Source organism: Megachile rotundata, chromosome 6 (assembly GCF_050947335.1).
Source record: "Megachile rotundata isolate GNS110a chromosome 6, iyMegRotu1, whole genome shotgun sequence".
Taxonomy (NCBI): Eukaryota; Metazoa; Arthropoda; class Insecta; order Hymenoptera; family Megachilidae; genus Megachile; species Megachile rotundata.
In genome coordinates this window covers 17,996,725-18,014,676 of record NC_134988.1, presented here as the reverse complement: position 1 = coordinate 18,014,676, position 17,952 = coordinate 17,996,725, and the positions used below count along the sequence as shown (strand labels likewise).

Sequence of the window (17,952 nt, the reverse complement as noted above, 5' to 3'; positions counted from 1 at the left end):
AATGAAAGCATAATTTAATATAAGTTTGATCGATGGATACGAATCTCTAGAGTAAATTGCGATTAATTAAAATGTTTAGCCGTTGAAAGTTTTGTTAATCGGGCATTGCACTTCGACGGAAGGTTAAACGCGTATCCTTGATGGTTCACGGTCGTTCGTGGTAGTATGAGAGTTGTGCTTTCTTGCAGGGATACGTAGGGACGCGAGAGAGCGAGGGTTCGCAAGAGATTGTGGTCCGAAAACATCCTGACGTTGTAAGGATTCGTTGTATCTCGTTTAACAGAGTTATTATTCCGTACGAGCCGGTACGTTGTTGACGATTGCCAGGTCCGAACGTGAGAGGAGAGTAGAAGAAGAACGTCGCCGCAACGACCCGGACATTTTTCTTTCCCTTTGGTCTGCCTACACTAACCTAAGCAGCCGAACTCGTCACAGAGCGTTCTTCACTTTCGATCGATACAAGTCCGTCTTTTCTTTCCAATTCGACGCAAAGTACTCGTAAATTATAGTTACGACGCTTTGCTTAAAATTAACTCGTTCTACGATACGAACGAACGAATTTTCCATTTTAACCAGAGAAACTTAGAGATTTATCTATCGCAGTATAAAGAAAAGAAAAAGAACAAAAAAAAAAGAAATTATACCATCCAATTGTCCTCGTACGGGGACTACAGTTAACGTTAAACATTAAAAGAAAAAAGAATATTAGTCCCCCACCTATCCTCGATCGTTAAAGATTAGTATTTGAAAAAAAAATAAGAAGAAAAGGCAAAGAAAATGTAGGAGATAGTTGAGAAATATTTTTACAAATCGTGCAACCACCCGTTCAGGATTCTTCGTACGTTCTTCGTGTTCGGTGTTCGACGCAACCTCAAACAGCGAAAGATGATGTAGCGTAGATTTCGACAAACGTGTCTGGTGTATAACAAGAAACAGGAAAAATGATAAAGGTTAATCGTTGAAGGTATCATCTTGCCTCGTTGTAGACACATCCGGAACATGCACTATCACCCATATCACTGGAACGTCTAAATCGTATCTAACTCGCGTTGATTCCTTTTTCCGAGTATTTTTAAGTGTTCGAGAACTAAACGCTTTTAACGGACTGTAAAGTTAGACAATATTTATTTAAGCGGTTTATAACTGACGGGAGACGAAAGTTCGGTTAACAGAGGAAGAAGAGAACTGCTGTTTAAACGAATGCCTTCCTGTCGCTTCCTGGCGTTAGTGCACGTTTCGGATCTGATGGAGAGTCGAGAAAGGAAGAAGAGCAGCGCCTCCGTGATCCGGAGGCATTGTAAATATGTATGTAGCACGATAAGATAGTCTTATTGTTCTAACGATCGACGTCTCTGCCAGTCGGTTGCGCAGCTCCGTAACGCGATCCCGTTTTACCCTCTACACCTCTGATATTTACAAGGAACATCAGCCAATCGTCTTCTTTCGCTTTCGATATAAGTTTGCAGGTTTATCAAACTATTGATAGAAAGTCAGTTTCGAAAGTAGCAATTTTCGAAGAGTGATTTTACCTTCTTAAATTTGATCCAGCTTCTTGAAAAGTTTTGTCAAATTTAGAATTACCGTTTGACTGATATTTCTTGTTAATTTCCTATGAAACACGAGTCCAGTTCAGACACGGTGGTAAGCGGTATTCTATTCGAGCGAGTGGTAGCGCGTGAACCACACGGAACATCTGTGCTTTTTTCATTTTTTTCTTTCCTCCCGAGAACAGAGAGAGCTCTTCCATTAGTTTCGCCCGGGTAGAGTTCTTCGGTGAGCCGTTCCACGATCGAGCCAGAGCTGTGATAACTCCCGCGAGACGTCGGCACTTAATCCACGTTGTTTGTAAACTAATGTATTTTATAAAGTATATATTATATATAGAGAGAGAAAAAGAAACGCGATGAGATTCTTCGCAAAGAAAGATAGAACCAGAGAAATTAAATAATCTTGGCAGATACATGGATGGTCGCGAAAAACAACACGTTCACGCGCCATCTTGACAGATTGAAACGAAGAAACGTAAGAGAGTGATAGAATGCAAGAGAGAGAGAGCAAGAGAACGCGTGTATGTGTAAAAGAGTGAAAAAGATAAGAGAACGAAAATGCGTTCAGCGTTACGCGAGGGTGGAAATTAACGTAAAAAATTGTAACGAGAACATTAGTATTAATTAACAGGAAATCGTGCTGAAATGAAGAGAAAGGTAACAGAGTGACCTAACTATCGTAAGCACGCAAGTACATGTTACGTAGTTGCGTTTTATTCCAGTCAGCGTGACGGTCAATAGGAGGAAACCGTACGAACTCCTGCGATTATTATTATCAATATCATTATTATTATTATCATTATTATTATTATTAATATTATTATTATTATTATTATATTAACATTGCCGGCGACGATGAACGAGATTAATTGTTAGAACGTGAACACCTCTGATCTCCGCTTTTACCACTTCCTGTTGTTTTCTTCTCTTTTTATCCTCAAGATTCGTTCTCCCGTCGTCTTTTCCACGATTCGTCGTTCTTGTACTTTTCCTTTTTTTCTTCTGAATCAAGAAGGAACGAAAAGACGAAACGATATCGTAGGATGATCTTAACTATCCTTTAATCGAATTATCTTAGTTGATATTGCTACACTTGTCTATTGTTAATATTACTAATTTATCCAAGCCTTATTTGTTGTTTCACCGTTGGGTTAGGTTTTCTTTTCGATGACTTTTTACGACGGTCGCTACACCCCAACCCCCCGAGTCATCCTCATAAAAAGCTGCCATAAACGCTTACCGGCTACGCTCTAATAATAAAGAACTCAGAAAACTCGAAACAATTTTCAACGAATTATCTTCCCGTATTTCTTCTTCCGATCCTTGCAACGAACAACCACACCGATACGGTTTAAAACGCGTGTCGATCGAAAAATCGACGAGAGTATTCTCCTCGTCTAGATCGTTTAACTTTTTAAAATCGAACGAGTGCTGCTTCGATTTCTTTCTCGTGTGCTCGAACACAATTTCGATCGCGTGTGGAACGTATGGCTGTGTATGCGAGCGTGTTTTAACCCCTTGACGTACAACTTGATTAATAAAGACTATTTCATATAGATGCCGTTCGATTTCATTGAAATTTATATATGTACGTATAGGTGAAAACGTTCGTTAATGCATTCCTTACCTTGTAAAGTGGAATAAATCTATGACTGCGACGCGTCGAGTGTCTCTTTCCATCGGATAACGTTTGTGGAAATATTGTTTCGCGCCAAGGGGTTAATCTTCGGGGCGTAGCGGTCGATCTCTTGTGTCCAGATAGATAATGGTTGGTCTATCAAAGAAATTCTCGAAGAGGTGGTTCACCGCGGACGTTCATGTTCTTAGCAAGTATTAGACCTTTCTTGTCGTTTGACATGTTGACTAGCATGGAGGTCACCGGTGACCGTCGTTAATCGATACCACTGAAATTGCACCAATATTTCGGAATACCAAAACGAGGAAATAAATTAAATGATCAATCTTTAGAGTCTCTCCAGTTTGTTATTTAAAATTACCGACGCAATTTTAGCGACATTTAGAATTTCGGGTCAACGCATTGATCGCTTTCAACAGCAATAAATTAGATAGCGCGTTCTAGTTCCACTAATAACGGTTTTAACAAACAGATTCGACGAATGTTAATATTTAGATGCGAAGAGTTAGCGAGACAATGTCTGATCAAATTTCGAAACGTTATCGAGAGAGTTTATCTGAATTTGTGCACGCTCGTAGAAAGAAAACGGATTTCCGCGTGAAACACCAAGTCGAAATCTCATTTTCATTTGGGAACATGTTTCTTTATCTTTGTTCCATAGCCATACGTTTACGAAAAGAATATTTTCTACGTGCACCATGCTTTCATCGAACGTTTACGAAAGATCGATCGTTCAAGCTTTATCTTCCTTGTGTAAATCGTTTTGATAGATCATCGTTTAAGAAGTGCTGTGATCTCGAGTTTCGTTGCTTTTAGTTTGCATAAACGACGATACAGAACGAGAATCGAAGAAAGATCGTGATCGTTTTTATTATTAACGATTCGCATCACGTTCAATCCGAATTACGTGTCCTACTGTAACCCAGCACTCTTCTTTGTATTATATTCTTAGCTATTATCCAATAATATATTCAGCGTTATATCATCGTGGTAACAATAACATTAACTATCGACGTAGAATATAAATATATATATAAATACATATATATATATATATATATTTTTTGTATTTTACTTCTACCTTGGCTGCATTGGACTGTATTATATTGATTGTATGTGGCATGCTAAGGGCGTGTACAAATACGAAATAAAGATTAAATAAATCACGAATGATCGATGATTTTTCTGTACGTTTCTTGTACCGCATCTCGTTTCTACATCGATAGAGTGACATTTTTTTTAAGATATGCGATTGTAAATATGAAAATTAATCAGGTTATTTTTATCGTTGACTCGCAGATAACGGAAGACGTGGTTGTATAATGTATGCGACTGAATTGCAAATTCTAGGAATGACCAAGCTGAACACGCCTTTACGAAGACTGCCTTTTGAGGAAAACTCTCGTGCGTCATTCGCGAATGAAAATTCATTCAAGAATCATTGTCAAGAGGAATGGATGTGTACCCGATGCAACGGAGTGTAATTGCATTTTATTGAAACAATGCAGACGGAAACCCACGTATTACACCTTCGTAACATTCGATAAATTCTCGCGTCACCTTCGGTTTTTGCTTTTCACTGGAATCTTGTTATCGTTGTTATTCTGTTTTCAAATAAACTCAATTACAAAAAGTAAAGAGTTGCAATGCAAAGAACAAAAGAAGAACGCGCAAAGAAGAAAATAAAGTTAAGTACTGAAAGTTCTTTAAGGTGTATCTAGAAATTGCACGCTACTTAATTCCGTACCCAAAATTTGATTCCTCTCACGCTAATTCTGCTTTTTTATAAATGTTACAGGTACTAGAAGCTTAATGGTACTTGAAACGAACTTTAAGATATACTAACAGCTGTCTACTTATTAATATACTGTAATATTTACATTCAAGTAGGCAGATATCAAATATACAAATCAATTCCTTCGTCACTCCCTACTCAAACGGCTGTCAAGAGTAATACTCAGGAAAACCGATGAAAAGGAAAACGATTATTACTGAAAAAAAATCGAAAGAGTACGAAACGGAGCGGTATAAGAAATTCACGTGCTTTCGATCGAATCAGACCCTCCTTATCACGCCCGGTCGATAAAAGCCAGCCCGTGGAAGTGGCTGGTCGCAATTGCCGAAAGGCGAAAGCGCAGCGACGGAAAGCGCAGGTCCGTTGGCAAAGCGAGACGAGGTAGGACGTGGAGAGAGAAATCGGGAATAGAGGGACTTCCTCGAGGTTTCTCGATGCAGTAGTCGACAGCATCTCGCGGGTGGTCGCGATCGACCAGTCAAGGGCGGGAGAGCCGGCGAGCAGAGGGTTCGAAGCGAACCCCTGTCTCTCCCTCGCTCTCTCTATTTCTCCCTCCTTTTGCTCCGTCCCGTACGAGTTCAAAAAAGTAGGTGCTTCCGAAAGAAAATTCCCGCGGTTCGTTCGACGCGTTCGCGTGTTTCTTTATCCACGCTCGTTGCGACAATATCGGCTGGGTGGTTTCTATTCGTCTCGCGAATAAATCGAGGAGGGTGACGACGCCCAGTCGACGAATTCGAGAGGCAAGAATCGACGAAGAAATCCGATCGAACGATCAAGGCGAGTCCTCGAATCCTGGCACGTCTCCAACCCTACTCGACACCGCCAACCTGGCGACGTTCGATGTCAGCACAGCAGACGACCAAGTGTGTCGTTGCTATTTTCAAGTAGTACGTATGACACGCTGCCCGCGCACGGGCTCTACCAGGCTTCGTAGGGCTTGCAAGCTTCACGGCGTAACGCTGATCCCTAGGCAAACACGCTGCCAAATAGACTCTGTGCTCTGTAGCTGTTTTTGAGCACGTGCGACACTTTCTGACACGCGTTCTTAAGTCTAGCCACAACCGATTGATTATCTCTTCACGAGGCTATCGCGCGCTTCTACGCTTGCGGCGCGCACGTGCTCGCGAGAAGCCTAAGCGACTCTACGAGCTAACATCGGTTTCACTGCCGTTACGTGTACTACTGATCAAAAGTAGAGAACCGTTTCATTTTCTACGCATATATTATACCTTGCACATTATAGTACGTCTTCGATCAATTTTCCATTTACACGTTTCATTTTTGATATACTAAGAAACTGTTTCGTTTCTTCTATCCAGTTCCTTTCACAAAAGGTTAATAGGAGATGGATCAGATTTCCTCGTAGATCTTTGTTTTTAACATACTAATTATACAATTTTAATGAGCAATAAACTCAAGTTGCTTGTAGTACTTTGTGCTGCTCCAATACTCTTCGGTAGTGTTACTAATATAGTAACAAGAGCTTTCTGCGACTGTTTACGAGACCGTCGAAATTAGTGGGCGTGGATGGTTTTCTAGATAGCAGCAGATACAGTGTACATGCTACTATGTGACATGTATTTGCCAGTCATTAATAAACTGCTAACAAGATAATGAACTAGGACGTTTGAAATTTTTAAATTCCTGTGAAAAAAGGTAGAGTTCAACGACTCGACAGAGCTAACGTTAATCCATTTATGTTACACCGAACTCGAGAAACCTGTATGTTTCCTAAGACATTTTTCTCCCGCTTAAATATTGTTATGGAAGTGTTATTCTATCGTCGATTTTCTGCATAACACGTTGTTCCACATTTTCGAATGATTTCGTCTCGCATAGAATCCACCCCTTTCCGCTCGTATTATCGGTTACACGACACCCCTTACGTGTCCACATTTTAATTGCTTGTTTTTTTTCCTCTCTCTCGGCGCTCCAAAAAGCCAGCGATGTGTAATATAGCCTTTTGTGCGCCACGAGGCTTCTGTGTGCGCGCGTAAAGCGCGACGACGTACGCGTCAAAGCCGGCAGTGAATCTCCGCGGGCCGCAGAGCGCGGACGTTACACCGCGCGAATACGCTTCAAAACAGAGTACGATAACGTGGAGCTTTGCAAGCTTCTTTTTTCTCTCCTGCTTGCACCGTTCGTGCTTCTTGACTATTGATTCGTCGGCGGTCTCGCTAAAATAGTCGTCGCGAAAAACGCTTTAAAACCAAAGCATTCTTCGAGAATCGTTCTGTCTTGTGACTCTGTTATCCGCGTTTTTCATTTCACGCTGGAATGCTTGTCGTGAAAACGCTTTAGAACCAAAGTATACTTCATGACTCTATTACCTATTCAAGTTGTTCCTTGTGTCTCTAGTTTCTCCTATATATATCTGCCTAGTTTATTCTTGTACGAGTATGTTACTTGGTTATCGATACTGAAACGTACAGGCGTACTTGTCGCGTGGTTTCGCCGTATTTTTACCGAGATCGATACGAACTTTCGATCGAGCGAGCGATGACAATCCAAGTGAAGCGTGTAGGTTATAGAAAGATCGATGAATGAAAATGTCCAGCAAAGTGAATTTTTATCATCCTCGAATTTGGACAATGCATTTTTTAATATCAAGAAAGTTTGTTAGATCGAACCGTTGAACTGCGAGCACCGAATTGTTATTCCGTACTTTCTTTTTTAATTAGAAGTCGCTTCTCGGAACGCAGACAGCAGAGCTCCGTGCAATTATGGAAATTCATACACGCTGTTTCGATGTAAGCTCTCGTATTCGTTGCAATTAATCAACGATCTAATTGCCAGACGAATCCCGCGTTTCGTTTCATCGAAAGCTTTCGAGCGCATCCACTGGAAAGTCGCGTGGCTTTTCTAATGACAGTTCTCGGCTCGAGAAAACGAACCAGTCGATGCAACAAACTCTATACGGTTGTGATTGTACATTTCTCGAATGGAACGGAACCCGTTTCTTTACGCTCTTCTAGCCCGCGAAATACGATTCTCCGCGTTTACAAAAGGCTCGAAAACGCGTTATTCCAACGTCGATGTAAGGTGATCGCTTGAAGAGATTTTTCTAAGTAAAGCGCGGAACGTGTCTATCTTTTTCGATCTTATAAACCTTCTGAACATTCGAAACGATTATCTAAATGCTTGTTCGAGCAGAGTTATTGTCCTCCTAATCATAATTGACCGTTGCGCAATCGCCGCTTGAAACTAACCGTTCAACAACGTAATACGTCATGATAGAGAAAATTCATCTTTATTAAGGCTGTTCGTATGTAGGAAATTGTGGCCGATTTACAGTTTGACCCGAGCGAAACCACACAAACGGGCACGAGAAGTGCAGAAACTGCGAACAGGGAGAAAAAGCTTCTAAGCGCTGGTAACTGCAAACACGTTACCTTTCAAAGCATCCAGTGCTAACAAACTATTTCTGTACGAAACTGTGCATAACGTGAAAGTTTTGATACTCAAAATCATATCTATATATTTGTAGACACTTTTTCGATACATTTATTCTGTAATGATGTTTTGACGAATCGCGCGCGCGAAGTGAGTAGATTGAATCAAAAGAAAAACGCGAGATTTAGAAAAATTCCGTCGAGTAGATACTCGAAGAGGAAGTGTGTCCCGATTCCAGCGATACGAATGAACGTGGTTCGTAAAGAGCTCGCGAGGAAGAAGCGACGATCGCACGTGCTCCGATGTATCGATCAAAGATACGTGATAGCCGGTATGTACGAACGCGTGTGCCAAACGCTTTGAAGAATCAACCGTTATGATGTGCCACGGTAGCGAGAAGAACTTTAGCAGAAGTAGCTCAAGAAGATTCCACGACTATTTTAAGAACGACCACGAAGTTCGTGATTCGTGTGAGAAAACTGGAATTCGACGCGACGCGAGACGTGTACCTTTTGATAATCGATAGCTTGACGAAAGAAACGTAATTTTTATACTATTTTTACGAGAACCGAGTATAATCGCGCGTGAAATAGAAACAGTGATGGAGGGAAGGCCGAAAATCGAAATCGTCCGCGTGCCTTCGAGCGAGCGCGCCAACTTCCGGTCCCTGGACGGTGTGCGCAGCGGTCACATTCGCGTGGGCACGTGCTGCCCGGAACCGGAAGTCAAAATGGTAGTTTGCGACGGCAAGCCGCCAATAGAACAGACACGGAAATTTAAAAGGTACGTTACCGTTGCTTTCATTTTCTTCATCGATCCTTCGATTTGTCATTAACATCGTGTATTGTTTCTAGAAATCTGGGACCAGTCTCGAAATTGCTGAGACGTCGACATCACGCGACATATCTTGCGACAAAATCCTGTGATAACATTTATAGCGTGAATAGAAGTAGCGGCTCCTTAGACTGGAGAGTTAGTCAGACAGTGAACGAGCAAGGTAATACAACTCTTTTCCTATAACTCGAAACTGAATTTGTGTTTCTTGGATCTTGCGAATAAATTAAAATCTAATTATAACATCGGAGTGATAGACTTTCTTAGACTTACAAACTTTTAAAGTTTATACTTCGATTCGGGAGTTCCATATTGTACCGTTAACGCCGTGCCAGCGTTAGAAAGACACGGGCCGCATTTTAAACCGCTTTCAGGCCTTCAATCTCGACAAAGCGGTAGCCTGGATTGGAGGGTAGGAAGATCCATCAACAGGCTGCATTGGAGAGACACGACTCGCAGCGCGGAGCAACTTTCAAGAAGCGGAGCGATCAGCTCTGATCATCTGCAAACTCCTAGCACAAAGTATTCCCCTCTTCGCGTCCTCTACAAACGTTCGACTCGCAAACGATGCTTTATTCGGAATTCACGATCCTCTCGTTTTAGGTCGAAACTTATTTCATTGCTACGACGACTTTCTCCTCGACTGTCCCGACCAGGAAGCAAAAGTTCCTTGCAATCTTCGCCGACGATCTGTCCATGGGTGCAAGTCGAGTACTCTTCAGAGTCGATCAACGATGGTTTACGCGAGGATTCGCAAGAAAGCGACGCCAGTTTCCAGAGAGAATTACAGTTGAACGAACTGAAGAAACGAATGGCTGGGATTCCTATCAACTCTCAGGTGATTGAACGCTATTGACAATGCATCGCGTAACGAGATTTTGCATCTATTTTCGTAGCACGCGATCGATTGTGCATTGTACCTCGAGCAATTAAAAAGTAATCGATCCTCCGAACGTACAAGAATAGCCTATGGTTGCTTTAAGTCGTGTGGAACGAAGGTAAATAGAAGGCGTGCCCCTTTAATGATTTCCGCTTTGAATGCAACTTCGTTTTACGATTTTTTTATTGCATCCGCGTCTCACGGCGATATCTATCGAGATACTTTACGTGATAGGTGACGGCGAAGGTCGTTAAGGATGGCAAGGAACGACAAGGCTGCTCGCAGCCCAGGATACAAGTGCAACAACCCGATAACGAGCATAGTAACGTCATCAAATCGTAAGCTTCACTTTAAGTTCCTTTTCATATACTGGTATTTAGTACGAGGGATTTGATCGCTTTTGCACTGAACGAGTAAGGGTTGACCTAACATCCATGCATGAACCCTGACCGCACCTAACGTTAGCTCGATAAGTAAATGATAGATGTATCACGGCCAATAAACGATTGAGAATGTTCTTTGCACTGTGGTCTTAATCTCCATCTTAGCTATATTAAGTAGCACGAGTTATCCTAATTAATAAGTATATCCTAGCTAAATAAGACCTGTTTGTATCCTCGCAAGTTCTCGAATTGTTTCGAACAGGATAAAATAAATAGATTTGAATGAACAACGACAAATATCCGACGATAAATACTGACAATTTATTAGGATAAATACTATGATACACAGTTTCATTTAAAATGAACGCTTCTTTGTTCGCGATTCGGTATACAATCGTCAAGTCGTTCGAGGAACATCCGAAGTGACAAGCGTTGCGAATATGGAATTACTGTTCGTAATATGTACAAATCAAATTATAAAAGTAATCTGTACAGTAATGATTCACATACTTGTGAAAACGACAAGTACTCGAAACCTTGTATACGATGCAAAGGTGGTTATCTTTCGGTGGTATGTGAATCAGTGCAGCGTCTTGCTCTTTGGGATCTACATAATCTATGGTGTGCTCTTCGGGCACACGGTGCGTATGGAATTGTAATATCACATCGAGACTACCAGATTCCGAAGCATTCGAGTCGTCCGCCTCGTTTTCTTGATCCGAACGTTCCAAAGACCGGTCGTTTAGATCGGATAAGTAATCACCGATGTCGGACTCGTCGGAATCTGTATCTCTTTCTAACAGAGAGGAATTATCGATGTTCGTCAAAGAGGGCTTTCGTAATAAATCCTTCTCGGCTGACTGAAAACATTTCGCTTTTAATATCTTCTTCAACATGTCATCGTCCTCGACGTCCTCGTCCTCCTTATTGCTTACCGGAGAATTAGAATCTAAGTCCGCGGTTTTATCCGCGTTACTCTGCATCGGTTTCTCTTCGCAATTTTTACTGGGTTTTCCTCCCGAGCTTACCGGAGTTTCTGATACATCGTCGGCCTGTGTAACGCATCCATTGTTACCAGTTTTCTTCTCGTTTTCGGTAAAGTCCGATTCGTTAACCGTAGATTTGTCGCTTATTAACGTGTAACATCCTTTGGACCATCTTTGGAGCTCTATAACCATCTTGGGACTCGAAGCCTCTTTCTCTGGCACAAGATTTAATTCCGTATAACTTTTCAGTAATCGACACATAGAAATCGACTTGAAAAAATTGTAAAAACTTTTCAATAGTTCTGGCAAACTGTTCTCGTCCGCTATCTCGTAATTGCGAATATCTGCCGGGCCACATTTCTGCCAAACGATGGTATCCGAAGCCACCTCTGTAACAAGTTTTTCATAAATATCCATTTTCACGAAACCAGCCAGGAACGCGAACGATTCTTGTTCCACGTTTTGATTAACTTCCTTTATGATATTTGAAGTTAGATAGCATTTTGTTACCCAATCGTGTAAATCTACTTCGATGTTTATCGGTTCGATATAGTTTGGTACCATTTCCGGTCTAGGAGGCCTGTGACTTTCTCTGAGAGGTCCATGGAACCAACCGTTAATAGACCAACGAGATTTGTCCGGTGAGACTATTTCTGCTACTTGGTGATAAGAGTTATCTGCAACTTCAAAAAATACTAGAGAATTATATTCCGGAATCAACGACTTCACAATGTTCCTGGGCAGTCCATTTTTATCCGTATCAAATAAATCCAATGTCCCACCATCTTCTCGAGTCCAATTTTTTGAAAGGTACAAGATGAAAGCGATTCTACGGTCATCCATATTGTCATCGTGGCAGAGCAAGTAGTCTGTATCATAGTAACAAGAACTGGACATTGACAATGTTTTATTAAGCTGTATCTTGGTATTTTTTTCCATCCATAATGCTAGATCCGTTTGAAAGGTTTTATATAAGAGCTTTAAGTTTTCCGCGTCAACATTTACAAGATCATTGGTTTGCTCGAATTGATAGAGGTCTATGCTGTTTCTTCTACTTTTAACATCCAATAGTTCATTCTTTATCTCGTCCATAAACTCTTCGCTAGAAAGGAAATTAGAAATTTTACATATCCTAAAAGGTTTTGATATAATCTCAAGGTTGTTCTTCTTTATGTCGCTAAGATTGCACCAGTGTTCAGAAAACAGTTGTTGAAAGTCAGCGGAGTACACAAAATCCGAAATGATAGAGTGCTTAAGTTTCTTTTGTTTCGGTTCCACTTGAGCCATAATTTTGTACCCTTATTATATCGATCGATAACAGCTCCTATTTATATGCTCTTAAACTATCAGTCTTCTAGTATATAACTTTTGTCTTTGAATCAACAATACATGTCTTTGATTAATTTAAGCTATATCACACTTCTCTTTCTTTCATCTGACGCAAGGATATGTTTCGTTATATCTTTTGATCCACGCATACATATTCTTTGCTCAATAAATTGAAGCTTTGGAACCAATAAAAATTACTTGTACCGTTATGTTTATATTTCTTAAAGTATCATTCTCGCAGGTTATCGTTTGCACAATAACTTATTCACACATTCGTTGTTTGACAATGGCTTTACTATATAACTTTTTATTCATCAAGCAAACGTTTCATGTTTTACAAACATTTCGTGCCGATATCAGAAATATCACAGTTCATCTATCTGCACTCACCAAAAGATGCGGCACTTGTTTTTCGATACATGCGGCCCACGTGGTTGCTCGACCCACACGTGTTCTGAAAGCAGTCGGTTGAAACATCGATTAATAGAATTCTGTTCCATTTTGCGATTGCGTCGATCGACGAAATAAATGGATATCGAACGTATCGTATCACTCAACGATCATTACATACCGGAATTTACGTGTGTGTCCAAATTTAGCGAATTAGGTCTGTCGTTCCGTCACCACGCAGTTGCATTCTGCCCAGAAACTGCTACTATCGCTAGCGAAAACGTTGATTCGATCGAACCCAGGGACGTCGCGAATTATTCACGAACCCTGACCATACAGTCCTCTCTGCTTCTGCACGTCCGTACTAACCTTCTTCGATCTAAAGAAAAACTTTTAACTTTTGTGACCGTTCACGATCATTAATACAAAACGATTAATGCAATTTTTGCTATAAATTTGTTAATAAAATAGTAATGCATTTGCATCACATATAACTCCGTGGAGTATGATTACTAAAATTTGAGCAATTTTACAGAACGATACGAAATACGATAGATTATCGAAAAACAAATGAAAAACACCAGGTTTGCAATTTTTTTTTATTTTCCTTATAATTTTATCGAATTTCTGAAATTTTATATAAGCGAATTTTTTCTATTTGAACACGTTATCATTAACTTTGACATCATATTCACAATTTTAAGAAGATTAATCGACAGTTTATAATTACTTTTATCGCATTCTTAAAATTTGTAAAAATAATTTTCTTTTTATTACCGTTATCATGTTATTGTTTATTCTGTTATTGATCATTCTTTCTTATTTTCAACAAAAACAAATACATAAATGGTATAGTTAGCAAAAAAACGCAGGGGATTACGTGACACGGAATCGAAACGGTTTAAATGACCCGCGTGATCAGTCAATGATTCCTCGATTTAACGCAGTGCGTCGCCGTAGTCGGCCGTGTCAAGATGGCGGCAGTAGTTCACGTTTGACGGATGCCGTTGGTCGCATGGAAATTCAGGGCACACCCTGACCATTAAATTGTACAAAGTGTGATATCGTCACGTTAAATGTTCAATTATCGTGAAATCCTCGCGTAAAGTAATCGCTGGTAATCCTGGAACCGAGCAACAGGACAACGCACGCATACGTGAGTAACGACACCCGAGTGTAACCCACATACAATACAGCGTGACACGTTACGTCCTTTCCGCGTTTTTTGCCCCCCGCGATCTGTCAACACACGATCCTTCTTTCCTTAGAACGCACGTTGCCTGCTCGTCGTTCACCGGTAGACTCGTTAACGGGTGGGTGGGGTGTTAGGCTCGAAATCGACGAGGTAAACAGGCGGTCAGGATACTGGAGCTCCCTCAGTCATCTTTTGTTTGTGTCGGGAGAAGCACGTTGTGCCGGGACTGTTTCGGAGCGGTGTCTTTCCAGTGTCTCTAGAAATTTTAATCGCGTTTAACTGTCATCTTTCCCATCCTATCCATGCAATTCCCATTTATTCCTCGATCTACCGTTTGGCCTTGAACCCGGACTCTTGATGTCCTACTGCGACGATTATGGCGTGAAGGTGCTTTCGAATTTTGAAATCCTGCGTCGTTTCTGGAGAACGAGAGAGGTGAGTCAGGTTGGATTCTTGCGTTACGCGTCAGCTGCACAAGATTTTTAATCAATTTCACGCGATTCCGTGCTACGACCAGATTCTTTGCGTCTATAAGTGACACTATCGATTTCCCAAGGGAACTGCGTTTCTTTTATACGTCATGCTTTATTTTCTATCCTCAACTGCCGTGTTTCCTAATCTCGGAGCTTCCCAAACTTTCATGGGCCAAGACCCACTTTCGAACACGGTTATTTTTCGCCATCCTTTCGCACCTAATGCATATTCTAAAAGTAAAAGGAGTCGATTAAAGTATAATTTCCGACGAGGATATCTTTGAGAATATGTGCCGTATCCATTAACGATCGACCAGGCGTTAGTTAAAAAAAAGTGTACCTTAATATCGTTCGTGAAAAAATGTTTCTTTTAAGACACGAAGGAATACCGAGTGATGCGCGTCTTTGTCGCGTACGTGACAATCGCCGCATGTTCTACACTCGTGTGCAATGGTCATTCATTCGAACACAGAATCGTGGAAGTTTCGAGTGACTCCGTTCGCGATGAGGTAGGTCATTCCCCTTTTTTTTTCCTTCTTCGATGGAAGGAATACCTTCGACGAGATGCCAAGAGGCTCGTTCAACGATTACGCCACTCGAACCACTGAGCTTGTCGATGGTGGCATTAAGTGTACTGTTCAACTCGAAGTACGTTCATTATTGTTACCGTGTATACGTAAACGTCTTTTATACACGGTAACACGTTCCCCGCTACTCTTCGTTATTTTCTCTCACGGAAGTATCAGGGCACGATGTTAAAAATTTATTTGGCTACGTTTATAAACGTGGTAAGACGATAAATAAACGTTCGAATTCGAGTCTTCACGAAGCTTAATAGGTGGAAAGTCGTGGCGAGAAGCAGGCGAAGATTGAAAACGTATGAAGCCACCTGGTATGCAGGGGCAAACCGTTACGCGTTTCATCGACGCGAAAAGGAGTGATCTATCCACGAGCAAACAATTTATTTTTCCGTTGATATATCTGCGTGAGTTTCGCACGGCAAAACTGGGATATTTTATAACGCTTGCAAATGGACCACGGTGTTTATAACAGTCGCGTGACCAGCGCAATTATTCTCTGGTTGAACCTGTTACGTAGTCCCGCCGTTCGCACATGCCATTAAATTCCAGTTATCGACCTCGTAAGATTGTTTTTATTTTCCTGAAATCGAATTAATTCAGTCTACCTGATCCCATTCGTAAAATGTGTATGCATTATTTTGCAATTCTCCACTTTTTGCATACCGTGCATATATATTTTTGCGCGTTTCATTCCCACAGTTATGATTTTAATTGGAAGGAAATTGGTATAACGTAACATGGCTTCTTGAGAAATTTACTATTTCTTAAGGAAAATATATGTATAATTCATTAGAATCGTTAACTCTTTGCACTCTGTATGTTTTTAATTGAAAGGAAGTTGAGATATTGTAGCACAGTTGTTAGAGAAGTCTACCGTTTCAATATATTTCCGTGCATTCTGCTTCCGAAGCTTCGAAAGTAAATTCGAACGCGTCTACCGACACTGTTCGTCGGTAAAGTGCATCGAGAATCGAAGCAAACGCGACATTCGCGAAAAGAAATTCTGGGTGGTCCGATTGTTTCGCCAATCGTCGCGCGAGAGTTGTCCTTGTTTTTGCTTCCTACACTCCACTTTTGCGGGTGCTCTCCCGCCGACATTCACCATTGTTGCGTAGTCTCGATCGCACGAGTAAATTTCACTACGGATAAAAAAAAAGTAGAGCACCGATGTACGATCGAGTAGCAACGTAAATTTCACGGTCAACGGAGCTCCTTCACCGCTATCTCTCTTCGAGACGAACTTAAAACTAAAAGTTACCGATAATGTCGGAGGCAAAGAACTGGGCGGATCAACTGCTCGGGATCGTGTATCGACAATACGAGCACAATAGAAGACACTTGGCCACGAGACCGAGCAGCTGCTGCATTCTCAGTCCACGCGTTGCATCTGCAACGGGCTGATTGCACCGCGTCATTTGTTCGCATCGTCGGTGTCCACGTCCCGCAACATTGAAACGAGTTCAAATCGCAATTTCACGCTGCACGTGCCGCTACGATCACGAAAATTATCCTGGAGTTTATTTTGCGCAATGATATCGTGCTGGACCGATTGTTCGAACTTCGTTTTTTATTCAAATTGCGTGGGACGAGAGAATAAAATTGATTTCTGCGAAGACAGATATGCAATTACCCACATAATTTCTATGCGTTCAGGAATATTTTGCAAGCAATTTTGTGCAATAAGCTCTTTAGATCTTCAGGCTGATCCAACACCCCTGTCCTCTTTCGCGTCGCTAGTTCTACACGAAGTGTTGCACGTACCGGTTTTGGATGGATCGATAAGGAGGATAGAGGAGCATAGATTGTTTGCACTGGAACGGAAGGGGATGACTATTTTTCACCGTGAAGATTTTGTCCCAGGAATTCCACGATTCTTGTGTTCTTTGACAATAAAGCACTCGAAAGTGATCTTGCGAAATTTGTGATCAAACGATATAATTTACTAATTTTCAAGTTACAATTGGTACGCGATCCACTAATTAGAAATGGAGCAAAGATAAAAGCAGCCAACGTGATCGAGGGTTATCATAACCAGCAGCCTCTTAGGTAGCTATCGATATTAAACGTTTTCCTTTCACGGGATAATGATTCAATTAGAAGTACATTAAGGATTATCTCCGTAGTCACGGTAACGCTTGTTATTTTATTCGTCATCGATCGGGAAAGACAGGAGAATTACTCGATTGCGTAAACGCTGTCTGTTTGTTCGATATTCTCAACAGTTTAAGCCTCATCGTTACTGCGGACGCGTTTTATTACGAGATAACTCGCTCGTGTTTAATGACAGGATAACAACGATACGATTAAGTGAATGAGATCGTGGGATAACCCTATTCACGGTTTATCTTCGATCGGGTTATTGCCCGGTGAAATAGGGGAGAAGAGCCCCCTACTGAAGCAGCACTCGATTTTATAGGTTGATCGGTATCTGGATGCGAAACACGAAAAACTTTGGACGGGGATGAGCCAATAAACTACTTCCTGTAACTCTTTCCAAAAATATTGACCTAGCTATTAAATTTACGATCTC

The 17,952-nt window shown here is 41.2% G+C and overlaps 3 protein-coding genes across 10 annotated transcripts in view; 2 read left to right on the top strand and 1 right to left on the bottom strand.

The window, feature by feature from the left end:
* Positions 1–4,353, top strand: part of GckIII (Germinal centre kinase III) — a 73,341-nt gene extending 68,988 nt beyond the window's left edge. For all 6 annotated transcript variants that reach the window (XM_012287413.2, XM_076532961.1, XM_076532960.1 and 3 more), the window contains one exon: positions 189–4,353. In XM_012287413.2, the coding sequence (XP_012142803.1) occupies positions 189–198 (10 nt within the window). In that variant the 3' untranslated portion in view covers positions 199–4,353. The remainder of the gene's footprint in view (positions 1–188) is intronic.
* Positions 4,354–5,408: 1,055 nt separating this feature from the next.
* The window catches only part of LOC100879076 (uncharacterized), a 30,773-nt gene continuing 18,229 nt past the window's right edge, over positions 5,409–17,952 (top strand). Inside the window, exons 1-7 of one of the 2 annotated variants that reach the window (XM_076532954.1) lie at positions 5,409–5,865; positions 8,252–9,154; positions 9,226–9,368; positions 9,580–9,727; positions 9,809–10,043; positions 10,102–10,203; positions 10,320–10,423. In XM_076532954.1, the coding sequence (XP_076389069.1) occupies positions 8,973–9,154; positions 9,226–9,368; positions 9,580–9,727; positions 9,809–10,043; positions 10,102–10,203; positions 10,320–10,423 (914 nt within the window). In that variant the 5' untranslated portion in view covers positions 5,409–5,865; positions 8,252–8,972. Of the gene's footprint in view, positions 5,866–5,927; positions 9,155–9,225; positions 9,369–9,579; positions 9,728–9,808; positions 10,044–10,101; positions 10,204–10,319; positions 10,424–17,952 lie in introns of those variants that run through there. The other variant, XM_003704133.3, reaches the window with a different exon arrangement.
* sud1 (Prolyl 3-hydroxylase sud1) lies at positions 10,768–13,677 on the bottom strand. 2 transcript variants are annotated; one of them, XM_012287411.2, is made up of 3 exons: positions 13,355–13,677; positions 11,404–13,237; positions 10,768–11,328 (listed from the first exon to the last, which is right to left on the bottom strand). In XM_012287411.2, exons 2-3 carry the CDS (start codon positions 12,739–12,741, stop codon positions 10,915–10,917), a joined length of 1,752 nt encoding a protein of 583 aa, XP_012142801.2. In that variant the 5' UTR covers positions 12,742–13,237; positions 13,355–13,677; the 3' UTR covers positions 10,768–10,914. The 2 variants fall into 2 exon arrangements, with proteins under 2 accessions (XP_012142801.2, XP_012142800.2); XM_012287410.2 differs by having other exon boundaries at positions 10,768–13,237; positions 13,355–13,673.